Here is a 25,653-nt window from a genome sequence, read left to right on the forward strand (position 1 = left end):
GTTTTCTAGTATTTTTCTACATGGTACATATTTACTTATGAAAATAACGATACAAAAAATAAATACAAAAATATATACATATATTTAGTTCTAACTTATGAAATCTGTTTTCTGGAGCTTAACATTAAATACCCCCATTTTCAATGCTCGAATCCCTTGTTATCTTCACCTATGAGCTTCTGCAGAAATTTCCTCCATGTTCCATCACGAGGTCTACTCAGGTTGTTTGTGGGCCCCCAGGACCATTTCCAGGAAGACTTACCTTGTATTGAAGAGAGCAGCCTTTACAGCAATGGAGATGGCATCGAACAAATTTCCGCCACATTCCAGCAGCTAAGGGAGGCAGAGTGAGGAGGGAAGAAAAAGCAAGCGTCACGTCTTACTTAAGCATTATCCCAACTAAAGGACACTGACCAAGTGTTTACAAAATGAAGATGAGGACGTGTGGCCGCTCTCCTGGCTCACTGACACAGTGTGTCCACCCTAACTGCAAACATGGCCTTGTCATGGCTGTGCTTACATGGGCCACGCACGCGAGGTCACACGTGGCCCTGGCTGTGGTGCCACCTCTCAGAGGCCTTGGCTCGCAGTGCACCTCCTCTAATGGGCAGCCCAACCAGCTGCGCCTGCACTGAAGGAGGAAGTGATTGCCCCGTTTTGCTCCAGATGGCTCCCAGCTGCAAACGCAGTGTTACTCTCGTCTGGCTAATACACGCCCAGCCTCCATACAAGCAAAACCTGGTGGCCACTGATGCTGCGGCCGCTACCAGGTTCACGCTGATCAGTGTGGTTACCGACTGCATGTCATTACCAACGCACACAGTCCGTGTTTTACATTAAGCATAAGAATTAAGGTCTTTCATACAAGATTTTCCTATGAGCAAAAGTGCTGCCTGCACTTATGTGTGCTCATTCACCAGGGAAGGTTGGAGCACATTATTAAGTGGAGGGTGACACAACCTTCTGTCCTCATTTTAGAGAAGCCTTGGCCTGAATCTATGGAATAAAGCCAACTGGGCTACAACAAGGAAGAAGAGAGAGGAAGTCCTGCGTAGAAAGAAAAGTGTATTTCCACGTGTTTCTGCTTCACGTACGTCTCCTCTTCATCTGAACTGTGAGCTCCTGCGGGCTGGACGCTGTGGGGCTTGTGCATCCCTCTACCCTCAGGGTCCAGCAGAAGAGCTGCCATGGAGATTATCTACAGAAGACAGGCAGGCCCTACGCCTTCCAAACTCAGGGAACAGTCAACAGTTACACCTGGCCTGTCTCATTCACACACTTCATTCACGCCCATTGCAAATCTCCAATTCCACTTTTAAGCTCTCTGAGCAAACCTCATATGCTCCCCCAGCCAACATGACCACCTGGCTTCGTGACTGCAGCTCGTTCTTCTAGCAGCTGGACTGGCGCTGCCCTACTCTGGTTCAGATTTGGCTGCTGCACAGCAAAGAGTTCCAGTGAGACTCCCTAGTCAGCCCGTCTGCATTTGACTCGTCTTTACCAGTTAGCTGCGTGCCCCTGGGTGGTCCTAAACCTCTCCGTGCCTTGTGGAGGGTAAAAATCACAGCTGTCTCATGGAGTCGTTATAAAGGTTGATGGGTCAGTATTTGCAAAGCCCTTAGAAGTGTGTTTAGCACAGAGCTGGTGTTAGCTACGTGTTTTGTTCTGTTTTTATAGTTTATAAACAACAGACATTTATTTCTAAGTTAGCTAAGTGTTTTCAAATAAATACGGACTTGCTCTTTCATTTTCCCATTGCCCTCACCGACTGAGGACACTGCTGTGTTCTCCATCCTCACTGCCGACAGCGTGGTTCCTAACCCCGGCTGCGCAGCAGACTCCCACAGACTCCCGGGAACGCAGGAAGAATGTGGGGCGGGGCCCGGAATGTGAGCTTGGCTCCAGTCCCTAGGTGGTCCTGAGGATCAGCCAGGGCTGAAGACCACCCTGCTACATCTGCTTCACACAAAGGAAGTGCTAGATAAATGCCGACATCTGTCCTAGCACTTGCAGGGCCTCTAAACTGGTGAGGACCCTGGAGAGCGCTTTGCCCTACATTCACTTGACAGGTGAGGACACCGAAGCCCTCTCACCTGCCGCACAGCGGCCCGACTCCCAGCGCAGGGCTCCCTCTACAGTCCCGCACTGTGTTCCACTAAGGCCAGACACAATCGCTGATTTTTGACATGCCAGCTATTTGTCGAGGGGCCCCTGAAGGGCAGGCGCCCATCGGCCTGCCTTCTGCCGCAGGGTACAAGGGAGAGCCTGCTCCGGGCCCCTGTCTGCCCACCCAGCACCTCACAGAGCTCTGCACAACGGGGGGACCCCGGTTGGGCATGCAGGTCTGACACTCTTCTTCTCTGCCATTTGCTCTCCTCTGAGCTTCGGTTTCCCCGTCACTAAAGCGGTCATACTTTATGGGGTGGCCGTGAGGTTTAAATCCAAGTGCCTCCTTCCCGTCCCCAGCATATACCAGGTGCTCACAGACTTTACCTTCCTCTCCCGCTGCCAAGCAGGCCCCACCCAGCAAGCATCTTCCTGCTGAGCACAGCGGTACAGCCAAGAAGCAGGGGGAGGGAGAGGGAGAGGGGGATACGAGACCCAAAGCAGCCCTGCTGGGCTGCGAGAACAAGCCCAGATGAGCTGGGGCGAGGCTGACATGCAGGACATCTGGTGTTATAGGGAGACTGGACTGGGGATGCGGAGTAGCCTGGGGGTGTCTGCTCTCTCCAGGGAGAGAGCCCCGCCTCGTCACAGAGGCGGGGGGGGGGGGGGGGGGGGGGGGGGGAAGCAGAACTGAAGGAGAAGACAAGTTTGGTCACAAACGCACCTCTCCCTGTCGGATGCACAAACCCTAGAATGGTTCTTTTAGGGGAACGGCACAGCTTATTCTGTTAGCCTTCTGGTGGGGGAGGGATTTCTTTTCATAAGGTGAAATACTGTGATTTATAATAAGAAATACATATTTGGTTTTGGACCAGTTTCTGGCACAGAGCTCCTAAAACACCTAGAATTTCCTAAGTGATGAGAGGGATTTGCTTACCTGAAGAGCCAATCATGTGATTATAGGGTTGGAAAATTTCGGTCCTACTTCCTGACCTAAAGGGAGAATAGAGGAGCTGGAGGATGAATCAGTCACCAGTGGCCAATGATTTAATCCATCCCACCTATGCCATGAAGCCTCCATAAACCCTCAATGGATAGGTCTGGAGAGCTTCTGGGTTGGTGACCACATGGAGGTACAGGGAGAGTGACCTGCTCCGAGCCTGGAAGCTCGACGCCCCTTCCCACAGAGCTCGCCCTATGCGTCTCTTCCATCTGGCTGTTCCTGAGTTATAGGCTTTTATAATAAACCAGTGATCTAGTAAGTAACATGCTTCTCTGAGTCCTGTGTGCCGCTCTAGCAAATTAACTAAACTCTTGGCAGAGGTCATGAGAATCTCTGATGTGTGGCCAGTCAGTCAGAAGCACAGGTGACAGCTGAGGGGAGAGACAGTCTTGCAGACTGAACCCTTAACCTATGGCACAAGATGCTACCTCTGGGTGGACAGTGTCAACTGAGTCGAATTCTCAGAAATGCTGCTGGTGTCTGAGAACTATCTGTCAGTGTGGGGGAAACCCCATGTACACTCGTTGGAATTGGGACCAGGAACCCTTTCATAAGGCAAAGCCCCCAAACTTACTTGTAGGAAGTGGAGCCCATCAAGAATAAAACATGTCTGCCCCAAAAGCCTGCTCCTCCTCACCCCCCTACTATTCTCAGACACCAGGCTCAGCGCCTCTGGCACCACACGCAGCCCGCAGCCAGAGGCTCAGATGACTGCTCTTTCCTTTCCACGCCCAATGCCACGGACCCTGTGCTAGTCCTCGTCACCACTCCCGGGGCCATCCCAAGGCCGCACTGTGACCGCTCTCCCCACCAAAGGTGGCCGGTACAATGTCAGGGTGACAAAGTCCTAACAGATATCCCACTTGCCATTAAAAAAGTATGAAGAGTAAAGTCTCTGCGAAGTTAAATTTCTACTCTCAAAAATTTACCCAACTGGGGAAAAAAACAATACTGGAGATAGGAGGATAATCTGACTGTGACAGATTTCAAGTAAATGTGCCTGTAGTAAAAATGTGAAAACATGGCATGCCCAGTGAGTGTTTGTTTTGTTAGAAAGATGGGCTCTGCCTGACACTTATCCTGACAAACTGGTAAAATAAATCATAGGAACTTCATTTTTGCAATCCCAGTGACAAGACTGGATTGGCATCATCTTGCTTCAAACATGGACTCAATGTACAATGTATACACACACACACACACACATATACATATACATACATATATCTACATATATATATTATTTTCTTTTTTATATTCAGTACATTTTTAGATGTGGAATAAAAACCTACTACCCAAACAAAAGCCTATCCCCCACTTCACATGCACAAAGCACGTTCCCATCAAGGCCGAAAGTCGACATTTGCTTTCATGGAAGAGAAACCCCTCTACAGATATAAATTATGTGAGTGACACAAACTGACCTATCGCATTAATAATATAATTTTTAAAAATGCTTTTCTAAATTTATTAAAAACTTTCCTGATGACATTTCAAAAGCTCATGTCGTCTTCCAAAATAAATAAAACCTTAAAAAATGTTAGAGAAGAAATCCGAATCTGAGGAGTCTTAAAAAGGTAGGCAGGGGACAGTGACACCGTGCACCCCCGGAGATACGTTGCTTACCACATATCCCCTGCTCACAGCAGAAGGGTGCTGGTTCTAAGCTGAGATGTCCTTACACCCGCCAGTTCCCCAAAAGCCTTCACTGAGAGAATAGGCCTCCTGACTGAATGAAAAGTGCGTCAGGCCCCAGTACCAGGCCGGCCTCCTACACAACCACACGAGTGCACAGACACTGAGGAGCCACAGAGCAGGGTCACCAGAGGACAAACGCCAAGCACCACGACAGTCACATCTCTAGCTGTTTAGGGGGAAAGGGGTGGCTATAGCGTCCTTCAGACACAGCGTGGGCCTTCAGGGGTCACAGTGAGGGGCGGCACCTCCCCGGCAGCTATGACGTCTGCCTCTCTCTCACTGGTAAGGACTGCAGGCCGCTGGTTCCCGCCTCCTCAAAACCAGGGCCTGCAAATTACCTGCTTGGTAGGAATCGCACTCCAAGGCACATCCTGCTCACTGGAGATTAGAAAAAGCAACTGGGTTTGTGATTTCATTGTTCTCGCCTATTAGTGTCAGCATTCAAAACAGCCCTCACCTGCTGGACAACAGTAACCACTGTTATCCTTTAGCTATGTTCCATCCACTGTCTAATTAATTCAACAGTATCCAGAAAGGCTACACTGTTTCATGCAGGGCCAACGTTTAGAAACAGCCAGGCTGCTCCTCGTGAAGCCACTATTGGTCCATAGGATCCGCTCTATCCTTAGAGTCAGAAAAGAATCTGTCTGGTCAATGGCTTAGCCTGTGTCCTCACTCTGGGTGGAAGACGTAGTCACTGACTTCAAGGTTCACAAAATTTAATGAAAAGGAATAAAAGAGACCAAACAAGAGCCTGTATGTGAATAAGCAACTGGCAAAACTAATTAAAGCTGTAAGAGAAGTTACCGCCAAGTGCCAAAAACCAGGCAGAGGAGCATCTGGGCGGGGAGACAGCAGGAGGGAAAGGGCCAGGCTAGGGAGGCTCCTGCAGGGGCAGGGGGAGGAGGCAGGGCCTCAGGGTCCTGACCTGGGAAACGAGGGACTCAAAGTAGGCGGGCTACAGGGTGCTTTTCAGGGAGGTCAAGGACAGACACTGACACTTTTTGGCCCAATACCTGGCTGTGAGGCCCAATACCGCTACTCTCAAACTGAGAGCTCCTGGGCTACTCACTTCACCTCTCTGTGTACTAGTTCTCTCACTTATTCGTGGGGGAAATCACAGTATTCACTTGCAAAACATCTATCTGTAAGGGTTAAATGAAAATTCATGTAAAGAGTTCATCGCCGTTCCATACAGAAGAATATGGACGCTTGTCTAAATTCTGCACACAACCCTGTCTGGCACCATCTAGAGAGCATCTCTTGGTTTTCTTCCCTGACAACCTCTGTGGATAATTTTAGGTGCTACCGTGATACGTTTGTCACTTTACTGTAGAATGTTGTTATATATACGCTACTACACATATGCTGTATTTAATTTTTTAAAAAACTATTATTACAAGAGACTGATTTTTTCCCCAAGTAATCTCACCCTGGAAGTCGAAAGTATCTACTTGAAGAGAAAAAAAGCACTGAGAGGAAAGTAGGCCAAGCGGTCCCCAGCAGACAAAGAGCGTGGCCGGTACGGCAACGTGACACTCACCAGCACGTCCACATAGAGGATCCAGCAGTGCTCCCGGGGACTGATACAGAGTGACTTCAGGTCCACGCTGCTCTTGTTGTTGAATATCCGGTACAGGGTGTTGGCAATCTCTGTGCCAAGGTCATCACCGCCTCGACCTTCAAATTCAGGGGTGGCATTGGCTGAACTACATGGAAGGGCAATAGCAAAGCCGGTGAGTCTTTTCAAATGCAAAGAGCAAAGGTGAAATGCTTTTTTCCAGGTGCCCTGTGGAAGGCCGGAAAAGCCAGCGCTAGAAGGAAAGTCACTGAAATGAGGAAAGGCTAGCATCTGCCACTTTTCCAGCCTCCAGACACACGATGAGCCAGGCTGGCACCATGCCCTGGATCTGTCATGTGTGTAATTGGCAGTCCCCCTTGACTTCTAAAAGCAGCCATCTTTATCTGAAGAGAAACGAGAGAGGAATGGTAAAGTGAACTTCAGCCAGTGATAATCAACTCTCTCATCTGGGAGCTCAGGAGATACTCTCCTCTGTGGGCCCATGGAGCCGGGAAGCCCTGAGAATCCAACAAGATGGCTTACAGAGGGGTCCCTTTATATACAGCAGCCCTAGTTTTCACGGCTTCTGAATGCATGAGGACACTCTCCAAATACAAGTTGCAATGTTGAGTACAGTAACCTTGCTGGAGTGACTTAGAAGACACGTCCGACAGCATGCCAGAGCCACGTCATAAACTCCAGATTATCACCGTGCCAGAAAGCAGGGAAATGAAGCTGGAGAGAAGAGAGACTGCTGGCTGATTAAATGTTAGGTTATCTCTTTTACTTTATTTGCTATTTTTCGAGAGAAAATCTTTTTTATTTTGGCCTCTTGAATCTCATGCCCAATTACCTCAAACAATGAAGAGGATCAATGTTTGCCAGTCTAAGTACTACTTGAGTGCTTAACAGGAAATTTTTGAGGGTTTGGGCTTAACAAAAACAAACTCTTAATGAGATAAGTAAACATTCCAGGAATCATTTGACTGTAATGAATAAGGCCCAGAAAGGTAAGAAACCAATCGTCTCAGCATGGACTCTAAAAATCACATATTGAAACTTTCTGTTCCCCAGCCCATCTGTCCATCCACTCACCCAAGTGGAAGGTGCCCACCCTATGCCAGTCACTGGAGACCTGGAGATTATGCAAGCCGGATGCAGACCCTAAGTCAGCAATTCCAGGGAAGTGGGGGTCAGTTTCAGGACAGGGAGGGAGCAAACAGCAGAACTGGGAGATCAGGGAAGATCTCAATCAGTGTTGAGAGTTCTGGGAGACCTCAAAACTGAAGATGAGGGGAAGTTGGTCAGGTCACAGGCAGGTGGGGCAGGGGGTGTTCCAGGCAAAGCAAAACCTGTATGAAGGCCCAAGGCTGTGCTCACCTTATTTGTATAACACTAAAAGAAATCTCACCTAATATATTTAAATTCGTTTTTGTCTAGTCTATTCTAACATAGGTGTAAAAATGAATCCTAAAACAATCAGAGTGTATTGTTGTATAATGCTTCTCTAACCACGTAGTCTTCCCTTACTACTATGAGCCAGCAGAATCCCAATCTTAAGTCCCCAAGAAAAACTTCATTACCGCCATAGCAACCTCGTCGGTCCTTCCTTCCCTCTGCCGGACTCAGGCACTGAGCCATTGAAAAAAAGCTCATTTATGGTGAAATAATCAAGTCACCAGGGACCAAGCTTATTTTGCACATCCAGCAAAACACAATCTGTTCCCAATTTAAACAATAAGCAATCAATTATAAGTTCCATCTTTTAAGTGTCTAAAAACACTTCTATATAGATCTCTGTGTAGACACGTCCAGTCCGAGATGCTTATGGTTAAAAATGTTAACCTTTACCGGCTTATAGTGGCTCGCATCCTCCCGGGTGTGACTAATTACTGGAGGATGACACATTAACTCTTCCACAGCCCTAGAGGATGGTTTACAGAACTTCCCGGGTCCTACTGGCTAAATTAATCTACCTACAAAACCACATCCCACTGGTTTTTTGATACTGGGTTAATTAAAACTAGAAAATTTTCTCATTTAAAAAAATTTCTTTTTCTTTATTAATTAAGCATGCCATTCTTTTGGCACAGCTGGTAGCCAGGCAGAGAAGGAGGTTTAGAGGCAGACGAGACCACAGAAAGCTCCGATGTCTGGATGGTGTGACTCTGGCCATGGAGTGACTCTGGGGAGGAGGCTGGAAAGAAGGAAATTGTTCAGGGTGTGGGACGGGGTGCAGTGCTTTGGGTAACATGAGAAAAGCCAGAGCCGTAGTCAATAATATTATAACTATGTATAGGACCAAGTGGGTACTAGACTAACCAGAGGGATCACTTTGTAAATTATATAAATGTCTAATCACTATGCTATACACCTGAATCTAATATAAAGTAGTATTAAATGTCAATTCTAATTGAAAAATTAAAAAATAAAATGGAAAAAAAGCCAGAGCCCCGGTATTCTGCCAAAGGACAAAGAGAAGGGCTGCAGAAGGAAAATAAGGGTCCCCCCCTCATCACTAGGGGTGCTCACAGCACAAGGACCCTTTCTGATAGAGTTGGGCAGAAATGCAGACCCGGAAAGGGCCTTAGAGGGCATCTCCAGAGGACAAAAAACACATGCCTGCGGGGGCCACCCAGGGAACTAGTGTATCTGAACAAAGAACCATGTGTAATTAACAAGGAGTGATGGAGACTGTGGAAAACTTCCCAGCCCCGTCTCAAGGCATTTTAATTCACCTTTTAAAAAAATATCATTGGTGAAACAAAAATCTCACAGGTGGGGTGTGGCCTGCAGGATAGCACTGTGAGACCTCAGATGGTCCTAGTCTCTCATTGTACCAGGAGAAACTTTAACAACTTGTGGGAATGTTTACCACGCACAAGACACCACTCTGAGCACTTCAGATGCATTAACTCGTTAACTCTCACACCCTCTGGGGAAGGCACTATTACCAGCCCCAACTTAGAGACAACAGAACTGAGTCACAGGAAGATTCTAACTCAGGTGCATCTGCCAGGCTTCGCTGCACCCTCCCTGGATGTGTGGTTTAGCATGCGTGGCTTGCAGCCTAGCATCAGCCAGGTTAGCTTTCCTGGGGCCTGCCTTATGCCTCAAAGTAATGAATGAGTGTTCTGGTCTTGGGACTTACTACTAGATCACAAATGTTAGAGTCAAGGAATGCAGACCAAGGGAGCCCTGAGTAAGAAGCTTCTCTATTAGGTACAAAATTTAAAAGGAGAGAGACACACAGGCTGGTAATCCTAGCCCTCTGCTCAAAGGCATCACAATATATTCTTTCGGTAGGGGGAGCCTACACTTAGTTTTTAGCATAAAACCAAATGCTTTTTGTTTATACCGTTACCTAAACCAATTTAGCTCCTTCATAAAGTATGACCTAGCCCCTCCTCCAGGGCTGTTGAGAAATCACTTACTGAGCTGGATAAACTAATAAAAATCCTGGGAACACTGCCCCTCCCAAGTCTCCACCCCTGTTGACTCATGCCTCCACTTGGCTCCTCCTGCTTAGCACATCTCTCTGGTTTCACTGGGTACACTGAGATCAAGGCCACATCTACCTGCAGTGGGACTTCAGACACTAGGCCCACTGTAGTTTCTGTCTAGCCTGCAAGGCCATGGAGTCTTCCAGCCAGGCTGGGCCGGGAAGAAAGGGTGATTCACTGGGTATCTGGCTGGGGACCTTACCCCTCCGGGAGTCACCCAGCCCCAGGCAGGTCACAATTCCTACCTGTGTGCACGTGTATTCGTGTCTGAGGCTGCAGAAGTGTACCCGTAAATGGGTATGGGGACACTAGCACATTCTGAGCTTGCCATCTAAGCCCTTGTTTGACATTTTTCGGAGGATTATTTCATCGACTCTGGAGACTTTCAGGGTACAGCTAGCCTCAAACAGCTTCTGCAGGCTGCCTCTCTGTTTTGCCTCTTCAGCCAAGAGCAGTGCCCCCTTCATGCAGCACTAAGCAGCAAGTAAGGAACAGATCAAGTGGCTCCATGCACCAAAATACAGGGCTCAAAGCTTCCAGTTAAAATTAGTGAAAAACACAAATGATCACATTGAAAAAGAGTTAAGGTCCCAAAGGGAAGTGACAAATGTTGGGCATACTGCCCCTAGTTAAAAATTGTCCCCATCCACAGGCTGGTTAGAGAGCTGAGAGGCGATGTGATGGGCCGCCACCTAGTGGTAACCCAGAGCGGCACACCAGCTCATTCCATTCTCAACCTCCCTCTGGGCTTTAGATGGAACCTTTCCCAAGGTTTCAAAGTTCCTATTTAAAATGGCCTATTCTCGGGCAACAACTAACAAACTAAAGACAGGAGACAGAAGCCAGAAGGTCCGAGTTTGCTCCCAGTTTAGTAAAAGTGCTGCCAGCCATCTCTGGAGCAGAGCTCAGGGACCTCCACCAGTGAGGGGGTCAGGGTCAGGGTCAGTGCCACAGGGTGGGAGGCAGCGTCCACCTCAGGATCCATGTTACTCCACGCAGACAAACCGAAGTAGAACGAGTTACCAGAAAGTACAGAGGTCTTGGAAAACGAATTTACTTGTTAAAATTCAAATTAAAAATTCTTTTAATTTTTAAAATTTAAACAATTATTTAAATTATTTAATTTAAACAACTATTTAATTATTTAAATGATTTAATTTAAAGAAACCTGGAAGTGGCTTGTAAGAAGTTACGTCAAGCAGGGCTCAGACTAGCAGGAGGGGGCCCCTTCACCCCTCACTGCTCGGTGAGAACCCTGTGTCATTCTGCGGATGGGCAAGTGCCTCGAGCTCTCCAGCAGAGGCCCCACACCTGGGGCCTAGAGAAGAGGAGGGCAGCTCCCTTACTGTTGGGCACGGCCAAGGTGCCCAGAAACCACTCCCATTCGCTGGATCGAAATAAAGGGGTTTGTCTGTTTAGGGAATTTAGAGTTGCTCCCTGCAGACTCGAATAAGGTTCTGAGGAAGATGGCAGCCAATGGTGCTTGGTAATCCTCCCTTCTCTGTAGGAAAGCGGGGTTTTGTGAATCTCTCACCATAGTTCTACCTGCTGGGCTGATCACACTCTCTGGGCACGGGGGCTTCTAGGCCTGCTGGGGTTCTCCTGAGACTTACAAAAAGGGAAAGAGGCCCGCAGACAGCCACTCTTGGCCGGGACAGAGAGGCTCACTCCTAGAAACCAGGACGTGGGAAGAGGCAGCTCAAAGGGTTCTCTCACTCTAGAGCCACCCTCCTTTTAAAGCTGGGACTAGAAAGGAACAAGAGCAGGAAGCAAACCTGGAGTCACATTCAGACACAGAGCCACGATAAAATGTGTCTCCTGTGCCAGGCATCTGAGTGCAACACCCTCTCTTTGGTGTGTCTGGGTGGCCATCTTTGGTCTGTCTAAGATGAAGAGGTAGAAGATAATGAAGAGGAAGAAAAGGAAAGCAAATTAGTTTCCCACACATGGGTCTGCTCCTCAGTGACTGTTCACTGCACTGAATCAGGCAGATCGAGGCCAGAAGAGGCATTTTTCTTCCTCAAGAGCAAAGGAAGAGGTAAGCTGGAAGCCTGAACAAGGTCCCCATCACGCACAGTAACGTAGAGAATGGGCCAATTCCACTGCACAAGTCAGACCGGTGAGAGCAGCTGAGTAGAACCAGGAGAGGAGACAGTTCTGCAGGGAGGGCAGGGAGCAGGAATGGGCTAGAAGGAAAACTGGCCAGAAAGATGAATGCAGATATGTTCTGGGACCTCTAAGCACACCATCCCCCCAAAGCTGGCCTCCGTAGGCTGCAGGAAGTAGAAAAAGACTGAGTCGGATAGACCTTGCTATGTGACACCAGGAAAATCACTCGGCCTCTCTGAACTCACCTCTCACACAGTTAGGAAGTGAAGACTGGGAGACTGTAACTTGCTATACAGATGGATGCAGAAAAGGGCTGACGTAGCAGGTCCAAGGCTGCCGCCTGCACAAGGGCCTGCCTGTACGGATGGCCCTCAGCTGGCATGTGGGAATTGGCTCTCAGGCTGCGCCCAGTCAGCAGTAAACTATGTCCGCTGTGCCTAGACTGTTTCAGCAAAACCATGGTTTATGCTGCACACCGACTTCCATTCTGGGAGTCTGGCATGTGTTGAGCAGAGGGTGCTCACATGACCAGCGCCCCAATATCGTGGGCGCTGAGTCTTTGATGGGTTTTCTTGGGCAGAATCATCACACACACACGTGCTGCATCTTTTTTGCTGTAACAAATCCTAGCATGAGCACAACTAAACGCTTAGTCCCCTGAGTCCTCCTGGCAGATCTCTGAATGTGGGGTGGTCTTGGGGACCCCAATACAGTACCAATATTACAGACCTGCATCTAGCATGAGCCAAAAGAGATCCTTACCCACGTCAAATGGCCTGCTGTCACCACCTAGCTAGAAGTGAAGTTCTAGATCGAAGATGAGACTGGGCCAGCAACCCAATAAAAAGTCCCAACTCCTAGAAGAGGGAGGTGACAAGGAGAGAAGGAACATTTATTGAAAGCCCAATGGGAGCCGATCACCGTGCTAGGTGCTCTATCTCCATCATTTCATTTCTTCACCATCATGACAGTATTATTATCTCCATTTTTTTAGATAAAAAAAAATTTAGGCAGAGAGACTAACTACCCTGAGGTCACACAGCTGGCCAGAGAAGAAAGCCAGCAAAAAGCTGGCTGGCTGCAGAGACTGCTGAGTCTTTGTTCTTCCCAGCACCCACGCTGCCTGCCTAGCTGCCACTCCCTGAGCCTGTCAGGCTTCTTGGCTGACCCAGGTCCTCGCTCTGCCAAGCAAGTCATGAGAAGTTTACTGCAAAGACAGAGCAGAAAGGGAAACAGGGCATTTCAGACCTAATGATCCTTATCATCTATGTTTGGTATTTTTCAAAGCACCATAACGCCCATAATCCCATTCGACTCTTATAATGACCACGTGCTGGGTTGCCTGGCAGACGCCTTCCTTTTTCAGACAGGGAAAACGAGGCCCAGAGAGGGCCAGGTGATTAGGACAAGGGCAGAACTTGACCCAACACCTCTTTCCACATATCCCAGGGCCTGGACGTAGGAGGAACTCAGTAAATACCTGCTGGCTGGATGAAAGACAATTAAATACAAAATAAAAGTGGGCTCAACAGGAAACCAGAGGATCATTCTCTGAATCTTCATCTTTTAAATTGTTTTCTTTAAAAACATCTGCTTAGTACTGACCAGTCGACAAAGAACTCCAAATAACCTTCGTTTGGCTTGTCCAGCCTCGGCGCCCCCATTTCTGCTTTCACTCCCACCAAAATGTCCGTGTGACCCTGCAGACACATGCAAAAAGAGTCCCAGTTCAGGGCAGGCAGCCAGGCACCAACCACCTCCCTCCTCTCCGCACAGACACCCGGGGCCTCTCTTAAGAACAGTGCTGGGACTTGGGAAGTTGCCCTGGAGAAGACGAGGGGTCCTTAGATCTAGACAGACCCTCTCCCAGAGTTTGGCTTGGATCCGTGATTTCCCCCAGAACAATTTGTGCTCCAAAAGCCTGCAGTTGGTTCCCTAAGGCATACCCATTCCTCTGCTTGGCACGGACTGTGGCCACGGTACTCACCAGCTTGACCCTGGCAGATCCGCTGGTGTTGGACACCACGTCGGTTTCCACTTCGACACATCGGTAGTCCTCACAGCCACGGCCATCCACGCGGAGGTCTTCCTAAGCGCAACAAGCACAACCCTGAGGCCATGATCCCAAACCAACAACAGACTCCGAAGCCAAGTCACTCCTTTTTATTTCCCTAGAGAAATATACAGTACAACATCTCTTTTTCTCTTAGTTAGTGAATCATTTGAATTTCTGGATGTCACAATATTACCATTTTACATATGAGGAAATGGAGACTCAGAGAAGTTAAGTGACATGTCCAAGGTCCCACAGCTAGTGACAATGCAGCTAGGTTTCCATCCCAGGTCTGTCCTGGGAGGCAAAATCCATACAACATGCCACTAGACAGAGCAGGCATACAAAACAAAATCTGAACAAGAGAAAATAAGCTGCCTCTTTCCAAATCTGCAACTCTGAAATTACACCAAAAGTGTGCACTGTCAGAGTCACAGGCACAACTGTCTCAGCTGTAGACCTTCTGCCCCCAAACCCAACAAGAGCCACTCTGTGAAGAGCTAAAGGCAACTAGCCAATATCTCCTAAAACAGGCAATCTCCAGAACAGGGTCCACAAAGCCAGGCCTGCAGGGCCACATGTTTTTGTAAATCGTTTTCCTGGAACACAGCTGTGCCCATTCCCTTAAGTAGTTAATGGTTGCTTTCGTGCAATGGCAGGATTGAGTAACTGTGATAGAGACCGTATGACCTACCAATCTTCACCCTCTAGCCCTCACAGGAAAAGTTTGCAGACCTCAACGCCAAAGATGGGTTTCAGAGTGGTCTAGGCACTGCTTGTCCCTTACCCCACTTACTTCTTTACTTGTATCAGTGTAACTCATCTATTCTATGCTGTCCTTGTAATCCAACACTGCCATTGTTTACTTTGTTGCACAGTGTTCCAGATTTGGCCACTGGGAACTCCTCTGGGTGGGTTCCTATGTTTTTTCAACATGCCTCCCACCTTTTTCAAGGATCTCTTTACGTATGTGAAAATAAATGTACGTATGCTAACCCACAACACATCCATTTATTTCTGTCCCTATCTACATATCTACTAAGAAGCCATGTGTTTGTACTAGTAGTTGGTTCTAACCTTCCTCCTTGTCTTATTTGTAACTTCTTTCTCAGACAGGGAGAAACCTGGCTCTACATTGTATTTAACAAATACAATATAGATACAATGTATCTATAATGTATTTGTTAAATCTTAGTACACACATAGTTTCAGAATTGCTAACCCATATGCCTATGAGAAACAAATTTACTAACAGAGTACAGTATCTTTTGTAGAGTTCTTCTGTCTTTAGCCATACCTTACCCACTCAAAATATTATCTTCCAGTTGTCTTCCCCCAACCTTCACGGCTCCATTATTCACTTGTACAGTTTCTGTTCTGGTTCGCATCCCCCATATCCCAGTCACTTTTAATTACTTACTCACTTTTTGGGTGTGTGGACTATCGCCATGGTTCTAGGAGTCAAAGCTATCAGAAAAGGTATGCTCAGAGAAATGACAATGTCACCTCACCCCTGTTCTCATGCCCCCCTTTTTCCTCCCCCCTTTCCACCCACACCAGGCAGGTATCCAATCTCTTTAGTTTCTGGTTCATCTTTTCTGTATTTCCTGTGCACAAATGAGCAGATACATGAGTATTTTTTATATTCCCTTCTTATATGAAGAACAGCCTACTACAGATACTTTTTATACTTTGCTTCTTTTTAACATTTAATGAGACATATACAGGGAATCGTTCCACATCAACTCAAAGAGATCTTCATTCTTTGTAAACATTTTTTGAAAAGTTTTTTTTTCTTTTTCAGAAAAAGAACCATTAGCATCATCAGATTCTCAAAGGGGTTAACGCTCCTCACAACATATATAAAAAACCACTGTCCTAAAGTATGTAACTGTCAGAAACTTATCTTTAAACTGCCTAGCTAACTGCATATGTGATTGATTTTATTTTGATAAATTAAAATATAGAAAAGCAAAACACTGCATGCTCCCACCACACAGTACCAACAACTACCATCTGTCATGTATGTTTCAGCTCTTTTCCTCGCTCAACTCCTGTTAAAGAAAAAAATAAACAAACATCATAGGTCCGGTTGAAGTCCCTTTGCATCCCATCACTTCTAGACCATTCTTTCCTTGGCGGCAGTCCCTATCTTGAGTCTGGAGAGACATGGACTTGAAAAGCAACAGAATTTCAAGTCTAGGAGAACGAGCCTCCAGGTAGAACTCCATAAAGTGACCCTTCTTCACTGGAGGATCCCAAAACTATGTCTCTTCACAACCCCACCCATAGAACACGAAGGCTTTCTGGGTCAATCTGACTCTTGTGTGCCCAACCCCCAGGCATGCCCTGCTAGGAAAGTGAAAACCTGGCCCAGAAACATCATTTATAAGACTCCTTCATGGGGTGCAGGCCTGGTACAAGCGTGAGCAATCACCAGGGGTGGTGTCAGTCATGGACTCCAGGCCTGGTCCTGACATTGACTAGGACGAGTTGTTGGCCTAGGACGAGTCCCACTAGACTAGTTTCTTCAGCTGTGAGATTGAAATAGAAGGCCTCGAAGGTGCTTCCTTAATTCTACAATCTACAATTAAAGTAGTCACTCTTATACAAATTCAAAAAAATAAAATAGCCACTTACTGTATGAGATAATATTTTAGAAACACTACGTGGTTAATCCATTTTAATGTCTTGAAAGATGCTGAATGTCTGGCCCGAGGCCACACGGCCAGGAAGTAGCACTTGAATTCCAAGCCAGAGCTCTTCCCCACAATTCCCCTCGGCCTCCTGCATTCTAAAGGGTCTCTTCACTGTGCAACAGGAGTCAGCACAGGCCTCCCCCAAAGGATGAGCTGGCTGGCTACACCAGCTGGTTTTGATGACGGTGATAACAGCTTTGAAAGCGGGGAGACCACAAGGTTACAAGGCTTCCAACTACTGCTTTAAGATACCACTCGCTCTGGAAAGATCTAGTCACACCCCTTTGTAATGACAACCCACTTACTTGTTCCAGGAAGGGGAAGGAGGGTGTGTCAAAAAACTGGGCCTCATCAGATCTTGCCTTTCCAGCCTTTCAAATCACTTTCTGCCCCCTGGGGAAGGCTCAGTGGGAAAAGCTCAAGTGACAAGAGATAAACAAAAAGCTACAAACTTTCTTTTCAAAGGATACCTCAAGTTTAATTTTTTTTTCCATAGGAAAAAGCACTTAAAAGAACAGGAGAAAAACAAACTGAAACAAACAAACTAGTCCATATATCATGGCACCCAGGGCAGCTTTTTTAAAATCCAGTTTTCTTCATCAAAGACAGGATGTTGTCCAAACCTGCTTAACCCGGCTCAGGGCTGGACACTCTACCACAATTTTTATTCATCTGCAATACTCAGGAGCAAGGGAATTCATCCATGTGTGAACACTTAAAAACAGGGACTGCCCTGAAGTAAAAGCTCCATTTAATAAAATCAATATAGATGTCAACAAATGATGGACAGCACCTTGGAGCTGAGGCTGTCCTCAGCACAGGGGCCTCAAGCACCTTTCCAGGTAAAGGACTTCTGGATGCTGGATGGCTCCTGGTGATCACAACAACCCTGACAGTTGGGCATGGTGTAGTGGAGTTGCCTCCAATCTATATTTAAATCTCTGCTATCATATACCAGCTTGGTGACCTTGAGCAAATTCCTCAACAGCTCTGAGCCTGCCTCTTCCTCTGGAAAGCAGGAATAACCCTGACCTTACGGAGGTATAGGAGAATCCGAAAGCCATAAATCATGTAAGGGGAACCCTCAGCAGAGTGTGGCACACTGGTGTCCTGGTCATCAGTTCCCTTCTGCTTCTGGGGGCAGGTGTTAGCTCACAGATTCCTCAAAAAGACCCTGGAGAGAGGTTACAGATGAGGATGTTGAGGCACCATGTTTCAATCTCCCGTTCATGACAGAGTGGAAGGACACATGACTCAGCCCAGAGCTGCTTTTCCTCACACCCAGGTAACCCAGTCCTTAAGAGAAGCTGACAGGTTGGCTCGACTAATCCAACACACCTGGGAGGGTTTCAGATTCAAGAGGTCCTCTGAAGTGATGTTAATCCCTCACTATCTTGTCTTGACCTGTCCAATACCTCAGAGCTTGCCAGAGAACTGACACTACAATGTCTCCCCCACTAGAAAGCGACCCCGTTGAGGAACGGGACCACGACTGGTCCAGCTTTGCAGGCCCAGGCCCAGACGCAGTGAGCACAACTAGATACTGATCCTCGTTTCACTTTGCAAGCCTGTTGAGCATCCCTGCATTCCTCTGATAGGATGTGACTCCATTCACTGTGCTAAGTGCCTGGGATCAGCCTTTCTGTGCCATGGGTCCACAGACGAAAAGGGCACAGGGTTCAAAATCAAGAGTCCTGGGGGCTGGTTCCGGCTCTGTGTGGCCGGGCCAAGCAGCTGAGAACTGCCTGCTCAGTCAGAACTGAAGACCAGGCTCGGGCCCTGTTCTTCCTCTTCTGCACTGCTCCCCCAACGATGCTTACGATTAAAGCTAGAGCCACAAGAAAGAAACTGAAACCATCAGCTGAGCTATACCTCCCTTCAACCGCCAAGAAAAATGCGATGAAATGGCTCTGACGAGGCCCCAAAGGCATGCTTCAACTGCCGTGCCCTGGTTGGAACCTATGATATATACCTGACAAAAGTGGAACATCTCAACCTTCAAAGCCTGAGAAGGGACATAACAGAAACCGATCAAATCACATATTAAAATACTGATTCATCAAGTTTTTCCCTTACCCTGTTCTACTCCTCTCAGATCCATTCTCCATCCTTCCCTGCCCTAATCTGTGCACCAAGTTTATTCCCTCCAAACAGTATTACCTGGATTCCCTTTGCTGGCTTCTGGTTGGGTCTGGCCAATGGAAGGTACCAGAATGAGAACAGAGTGCTCCCCCATTCCCCACTCCTAATCTGGGGTCACATTTCTGACAGTGCCTGCATCAACCCAAGACTACAACTCCCATTGGGCAGCTCTTCCCCCACGGTTCCAGCATCACTGGCATCTGGTAACACTATTTCCTCCCTTTGACCCTTTGGCCTAGAGGTGGGAGCGACTCCCTGTGGTCCTTAGTCTTTGGGGTCTTCAACATCTCTTATTGGTTCCCTGAAATCCACACATACTGTTATCAAGAGTCCCATCATTAAAGTCTCCTGAATGATCTAAATTGAGTTCCAGTTTCTCCCAGAACCTAAAATGGTTCATCTTCCTGTCCACAAATTGCTCGCTCTCGTGTGCGCACGCTCGCTCGCCCGCCCTCTCTCTCTCTCTCTCTCTGTGCCTTATCCCCCAGTGGCCATGTTTGAACGTAATGATTCTGTCCAACCGTGAGTCTGGAATTAAATTAGAAGGGCTGGTTTCTTATACAAGGGAACTGTAACTCCAAGACCTGAGAGGTAACTACAGTCTCTCTACCACATGGCCTGAGAAACAGAAAGCCAATCTGAAAAGACAAGAATTAAGTAAAGGCATAAAAAGCAGCAGAGATGAGCACGGGAGAGCCTAAAGCTCCAACTGCCCTTGACTTCCTGGAGAAACACTTGTAGCCATGTCACGCATAATTTTTTCTGCTTGAGTCAGTTTGTTAGTTAACATAACTAGCAACTGAATCCTCAACACACATGATTAGGTTAATTTCAACTGCTTCTAACCACCACCAAGCCAAAGTGAAATATCCCTGAAACAGTGACAGAATCAAAGGCTGAGGAGAAGGGATGCCAGAAGCTGAAACTGACCGAATAGGACCAAAAGTGAAAAGTAAAACACAAAATGATTAGGTCGCTAGGGGCAAGAACAGGATTCCAGACAGGCATTGCTTAAGGTGCACTGCTGGCACCCAGTGACCAACTAAACAAAAGTGCAAGTGACTTTAGAACTGAGTCGGTGGAGAGCCCGTGGCAGGCTCATTCACCTGCATTCTGATCTTTGTTCAGATGGTATAAATTCTGTTTTGCTCCTCCACATACAGCAAATTTGTGGCCAGTGTTAATATACGAAGTTTTATTTAGTCAGTCTGCATGGCTCTAATATGTCCAAGGTACTGGTAAGAAAGGGGTTTAATTTAAAAAAAGAAAACAGTGTCCAACTCATCTCTCTTTTAAGGCCTACCTTACTCATTTGATGTTATTGAGTACCTACAAAGTGGTGGACGCTGGCTGGGCCTTAAGGTATCATATGAACAAGTCAACAGATTATTACCTTCCAAGACCCATGATGAGGGAGTAGCTGAGCCTCTAAGACTCCTGGGATCAGGCTTCTGGCCACCTCTGCAATCTGATCTTTCACCATTACCCGTAGCACAAGTGGACTCACCATCCTTTCCTTCTGGAAGGCTCAAGTCTACTTAATTTTTGGTCATACTGAGAACTCAGTTCAAACGCTATTTCCTTAGAGAAGCCTCCCTTGACCTCCCAGAGTAGGCAGGTTATTTTATTTTTCCCGCCTTCAAGCACTCGGTACAATTTCATATATAAACACACAAATAGATATGTAATTTCTGTCTTTCCCTTCTCGCATGGGAGCTATATACGGGCAGGCTACTTCCTGACCCTGGAGTCTAGCTCAGTTCTGGGTTGATGAATGAAATACTGAGTCCTGAAGATACAGAGAAGGGACACTTGACATGGATTTAGGAAAGTGATTCAACCTCCTTGGGGAAGGCTTCAGGACATTACAGCCCCCAATATTAGCCACCTCCTTTGGCTTCCACTAACGACAGTGCTCCTTTGATATATACCTTATATTCTATTGCCTTTATTTTATATTCATCTTTGAAATAATAAAGGAATCAAAGGCTGATGTCAAAGGAACGCCAGAAGACATGAAACTAATCATACTGAACCAAGAGTGAAAAGTAAAACACAAAATGATTAGGTCTATATGGACAAGAACAGGATTCTGGCCACACTTTGGAGAAACTTTGGGGAGACTTTCTGACCCTGGGAGATTACAGACAAGAAGGACGCACCTGGCCTTCCTCGATAGCTCATTATCACGGCCAACATTCTCCAGCTCAGGTTCTGGAGTGGTCAAAACCAGGGGTTGAAGACTGAGTACAGAAGAACTTAGGATAGTTACAGCTGCCTCTAGGGATCTCAGTTCCCCAGAGGCAAAATGGGAAACAGCAAAAATTTACGCTACCAGCTGTGGAGTCGCTTTCTAAACATCTTTTTTTTATTCGTAAGGCGATTTATATTTTCAAAGCGCTTTCACCTAGGGTGCCTTCTCTCTCCCTGTGACTTCCAACCACGAGGTGAGAAAAAGCGGGCCAGAAGCCCACCCCAACAGTAAAGCGACAACGCTAGGGCTGAAGAGATGGCCCTGGGGCAGTGCTCCCTCACCAAGAAAAGGTCTCCGGGACTGGGCCCGCCGCTTCGTGCCCGGGTTCGGAACCTTGTAGACCCGAAAGGTTGCAAGTGTGCAAACAGTCCTAAAAGGACGTTCGCTGCCGGGTTCTAAACACGCCCGCGTCGCCGGCCTCCGGCTGCAAACGCCGGCCGCAGAGCTGTTTCATCACAAGATAAACCCAGACCCGCCGCTCCTCCCGAAGGAGCCGAGGGTTGGCCGCGAGCCGCAGGACCAGGGAAGCTCGGCGGCTGACGCCGGTGCCGCTGCCGCAGGTACCTGGATGCCGTGCACGATGTACACCTTCTCCGCCTCGCTCAGCGTCACGGACGCCATGCTACCCAGCCGCCTCTTGCGTCATCGGCCTGCGTCGCGCCCGCGCCGACCGCGCCCTCCCGCGCGCGTGCGTCATCAGCCTGAGCGGCGGCCGCTCCTGCAGCCGCCACCGCCGCCGCTGCCGGGAGCTCGATGGGCTTCTCCTGCGCGCCGCCCCGTGTCTGGCGGAGTCCGGGGAGCCGCGGCGCCTCGTTGCGGGGAGCCATCGTTGCAGCCCGAGGCCGGGTCCCGGCTCGGGGACTGCAGGGGGAGGCGACGGCGGCTGCGGCGGGAGCCTCGACAGGGGCCTGGGACTGGGGAACTGCCTCCGACTTCACGGTCAGTTGGGAGGGAGAACTGGGGTTGATTGGAAAAGCTGGGGTGAGGCGAGAGGCGGGTCGGGGCCGAGCTGGAAGACTCATAGTGAGAGAGGCGCGCCACGCAGTTTGCTCAGAGCTGGAGTTGAAGTAGCAGGTCGTGTGTGCGTGTGTGTGTGTGCGTGTGTGTGTGTATGTATGTATGTACGTATGTATGTGTGAAGCAGACTTCGCGGTTGTTCCGGGGGACCCCTCCCACCACCACCCCTCTCCCCGGTCCTGCATTTCCCTGGTCCCTAGCTAGGATGATTGAAAAGAAGAGGCGATGAAGCCCTCTTCAGGCGGTTCTCCATGGGAAGGGTCGGGGCCAAGAGTGAGTGTCCTCTAATCCCAAGGCGTCCTCGACTCCACCCCAGGGATTCTCCCCCCCTCCCCACCCCACCCTTCTCTCCCTCCCCGCGCCCCCGCCCTGGGCTGACAGAACGCTGACCCAGGACCTTGCAGGATCCCCTTGCCCCGGGTCGTCGCCGGAGCATTATCCCAGAGAGTAGCGAGGAGAATCTCGGTAACCGGCTCTGGCGAGGGGCGCAGTACCCAGGCGTCCCCAGCGCTTCCCAGCGGTGGCTTGACGGAGTGATCTCTGGGATCACTTGGGGTGGGAGTTGGGGGGCGGGGGGAATCCGACCCCAGGTGATGGCCAAGTAGGAGTATGGGCCTTGGATAACCAGGAAGGATACCTGCAAGGTGAATATAGAGTCACGGAAGGAGCTCATTAAGGCGGGGTAGGCAGAATATGGTACAGATTTTAAAGGAACCATGTGGATAATCGGAGGAAAGTTAACCAAAAGTGATTGAAGCAAAGAGGGCATCTGATACCTTTTCAAATGTCCCATTTTTGAGGCACCTCCGTGTTCTCAAAAGTGAAAGTCTTGATATCTTGATCATCCAAAGAATGTTTGGTGTTTCGCAGATAGTATCTTCAATACAGTTTCAGCAGATAACTGTTGGGAGCTTACTGTGGATGAGCTTTGGGCTAGCTTTGAAATCCTAAGGCAAGGAAAACACTTTTGCCCAGAGAAGCTCCCCAGGCAGAAGGGTAAGGCTCTGGGGCCAACATAACCACAGCGCGTGGTGGTTGAGAGCTATGATAGTGACACCAAAGAGCACATGGGAGAGCATGTGGGATAGGGTGGTGAGGCAGAGGAAGGTAAAGAAAAGAAATACTTGCCCATATCCTTAAGCACTAAACTGCTAAGCTCCCCAAATAGATGATCACTTCTTTGTAGACTAGACATAGTTGTTTCTAATGTCTCTGCATAGTTCTCTACAGGTGCACCTACAGGGAAGACGTCTTGCAGGGTTGGACTTTGCCCTCCAGGGAAACTGGGCAAGTAAAGCCGGAAGGATTCCTCCCTCATGAAAGCACAGGCACCCCACTTGTTGTGGCACACAAACACCTTTGTGTGTGGTTGGACACCTGGATTCCATGTGAGGAACTCTGATGAGATACCAAGGGACTGCTGACATTAAAAATGGTATTTTGTGCTAGAGATTGCTCAGACAGGAGAAACTCTGGACATGGAATTTTAGTAGCTAGTATATCTAAGAAGATTAAGGACTTAAACAGTAGCAGCAGATGGACAGATCAGAAAAGACAAAGAAATATCTGAGTTTGGATACCATGGATTCATCCCTATATAAAAATCTTTCAGTATGTCTTTAAAAATATAGAACATCTATTCGGACTGTTCCCCTGACAACTGACTAAAGATGTTAGTCAGTTGCTGGAGAAGGGTTGGCAGTATTTGCTAAATGATATTATGAATGATGTCTGCCATGTTAGGCCAAGTAGGTGTGAGAGGTATAAACAGTAGAATGTTCATTTAAAATTCTCTGCTAAAACAAGCTTTAACTGATCATTCTACTTCAAGGCAGTCAGAACATTTTTATCCCTTTCGTTGTGATATTGTATTAGACATTTTTTAAACCTATAAATTCAGAGTTCTTTTTTGGTTTATTGAAGCAATTCAAAGAATGTATGTTAGTTAGAAAATCAAGAAGCCAAGGATGGCACATTATTCTATTAAACCATCTTGTTTTTCCGTCACTGTCAGATTCTTTGGGGGCATACTGTTTTGTAGGACTGTCTATTTTAAATCTCTACTCTATTAATTTTATTTAACACTGACTTACATAGTGTTTGTTATGTGCCAAGCACTATTCTAAAGCACTTTACAGAGATGAACTGATTCAGTCCACACAATAGCTTTATGGGGAAAATGCTATTATCCAGCTATTTTACAGATGAAGAAACCAAGGTGCAGAGAAGTTAATTGTCTTGACGAAGGTCACAGGTCACATAACTAATAAGTGGCAGAGCCAGGATTTGAGACCAGGTAATCTAGCTCCAGTACCTGCAGACCTAACCATCCCCTTATGCAGTTTCCCCCAGACCCCATATTATTCACGAGCGTTTTTGGTGAAAGAGCCCTGTGTTTGTTAAGGAACCGGTAACTGCCCTATAAGCTACAGTTCGTTTTAATTCCAAAAGCAAGGAATCTGTTCAAACATAAACTCCAATCCTTTTTTTTAGAGGAACATAGAATATGGTGCTAATGGGAAATTCCTATGTCTAACCCTTTTAGATACGGGAAAAGGCTATATACAGTCTGAGTAGAGCTTAACTCAAAAGTGCTGAGGACAGCCCTCAACAGCAGGAAGGCCGATGGATCTGGTACAGAGGGTTGAGATAGGCATGGAGACCTAGAGTCCAACCATGTGCCTTGTACCCAGAATAGACATCTAGAAGCTCTTTAAACAACCAAGAAGTATTTGTTTGCATGCCCATGAGTCCCTTGTGTTCTTGTGGGCCTGAAGAGATAAGAAACTGGAAACACACGCCTGCCTAAAAGGAGTCTAGGATTTATTATAGCTGGGGAGCCTTGGCACTTGAACTCGTTACTACATGAACAAGACAATAAAATAAAGTGTTCAATTGACACTTGTGGTGGTAATTAGACAAGAGGCCAGTCTATAATAAGATGCTAATTGAGCAGGCCAGGCATCAAGGGCAGGAGGTAAGGAGCTGCTGCTAGCCACCCGGAGGCAACAAGGACCTTACAGAGACGGGGTTGATCTGTCCCACCTAGCCTTGGATCATTAAATGGTAGAAGCCGGTGATGGAATGCTTCAGTGCCATGCTGAGTCTGGTGCTGAAGTCGCAGAGAGCTCTTACAAGCCTAGCAGAGGAACGAACATTTTATTCCCCACCCAGAGGTAGCCAGTTTGAGGTCTTTTCCTGTTTATTTTCACAATTAGCCTAGCACCCCAGAAAAGTAAAAGTGAACTACTGTTTTCCCTGTAGATCTGTTTCCTTTTAAATACTTTGAATTTGTCCTGCTTGTATCTCGTCTTAAACGGTAGTCAATGTAAATAATCTGTCATAGTCTGGGCAGCAGGTCTGTGTCTGTCTGGCTGTTCTAGAAATGATAACTTGGGATTACAATGACATAAAATTGATAGGAATACATGGGTAAAGCTTATTTTCATTTAGGGGAAGGGTCTTCACGTGTTGTTTTGAGAGGATGGTAGGCCATTCCCTATGTCTT

At 47.5% G+C, this 25,653-nt stretch overlaps 2 protein-coding genes across 2 annotated transcripts in view; one reads left to right on the forward strand and one right to left on the reverse strand.

Annotated features, from left to right (window-relative positions):
* Window positions 1-21,783, reverse strand: part of EXOSC7 (exosome component 7) — a 31,112-nt gene extending 9,329 nt beyond the window's left edge. The window contains exons 1-5 of the mRNA XM_011357344.2: window positions 21,693-21,783; window positions 13,968-14,069; window positions 13,586-13,680; window positions 6,351-6,516; window positions 263-333 (exon numbers count right to left, since the gene is read on the reverse strand). Coding sequence (XP_011355646.1) covers window positions 263-333; window positions 6,351-6,516; window positions 13,586-13,680; window positions 13,968-14,069; window positions 21,693-21,749 — 491 coding nt within the window. The 5' untranslated portion in view covers window positions 21,750-21,783. The remainder of the gene's footprint in view (window positions 1-262; window positions 334-6,350; window positions 6,517-13,585; window positions 13,681-13,967; window positions 14,070-21,692) is intronic.
* A 45-nt stretch (window positions 21,784-21,828) lies between these two features.
* ZDHHC3 (zinc finger DHHC-type containing 3) overlaps window positions 21,829-25,653 on the forward strand; it is a 53,010-nt gene continuing 49,185 nt past the window's right edge. Inside the window, exon 1 of the mRNA XM_023529025.1 lies at window positions 21,829-22,067. The gene's annotated coding sequence lies outside the window, so the exon portion shown is untranslated. The remainder of the gene's footprint in view (window positions 22,068-25,653) is intronic.

This window comes from Pteropus vampyrus, unplaced genomic scaffold (genome assembly GCF_000151845.1).
Source record: "Pteropus vampyrus isolate Shadow unplaced genomic scaffold, Pvam_2.0 Scaffold35, whole genome shotgun sequence".
Lineage (NCBI taxonomy): Eukaryota > Metazoa > Chordata > Mammalia > Chiroptera > Pteropodidae > Pteropus > Pteropus vampyrus.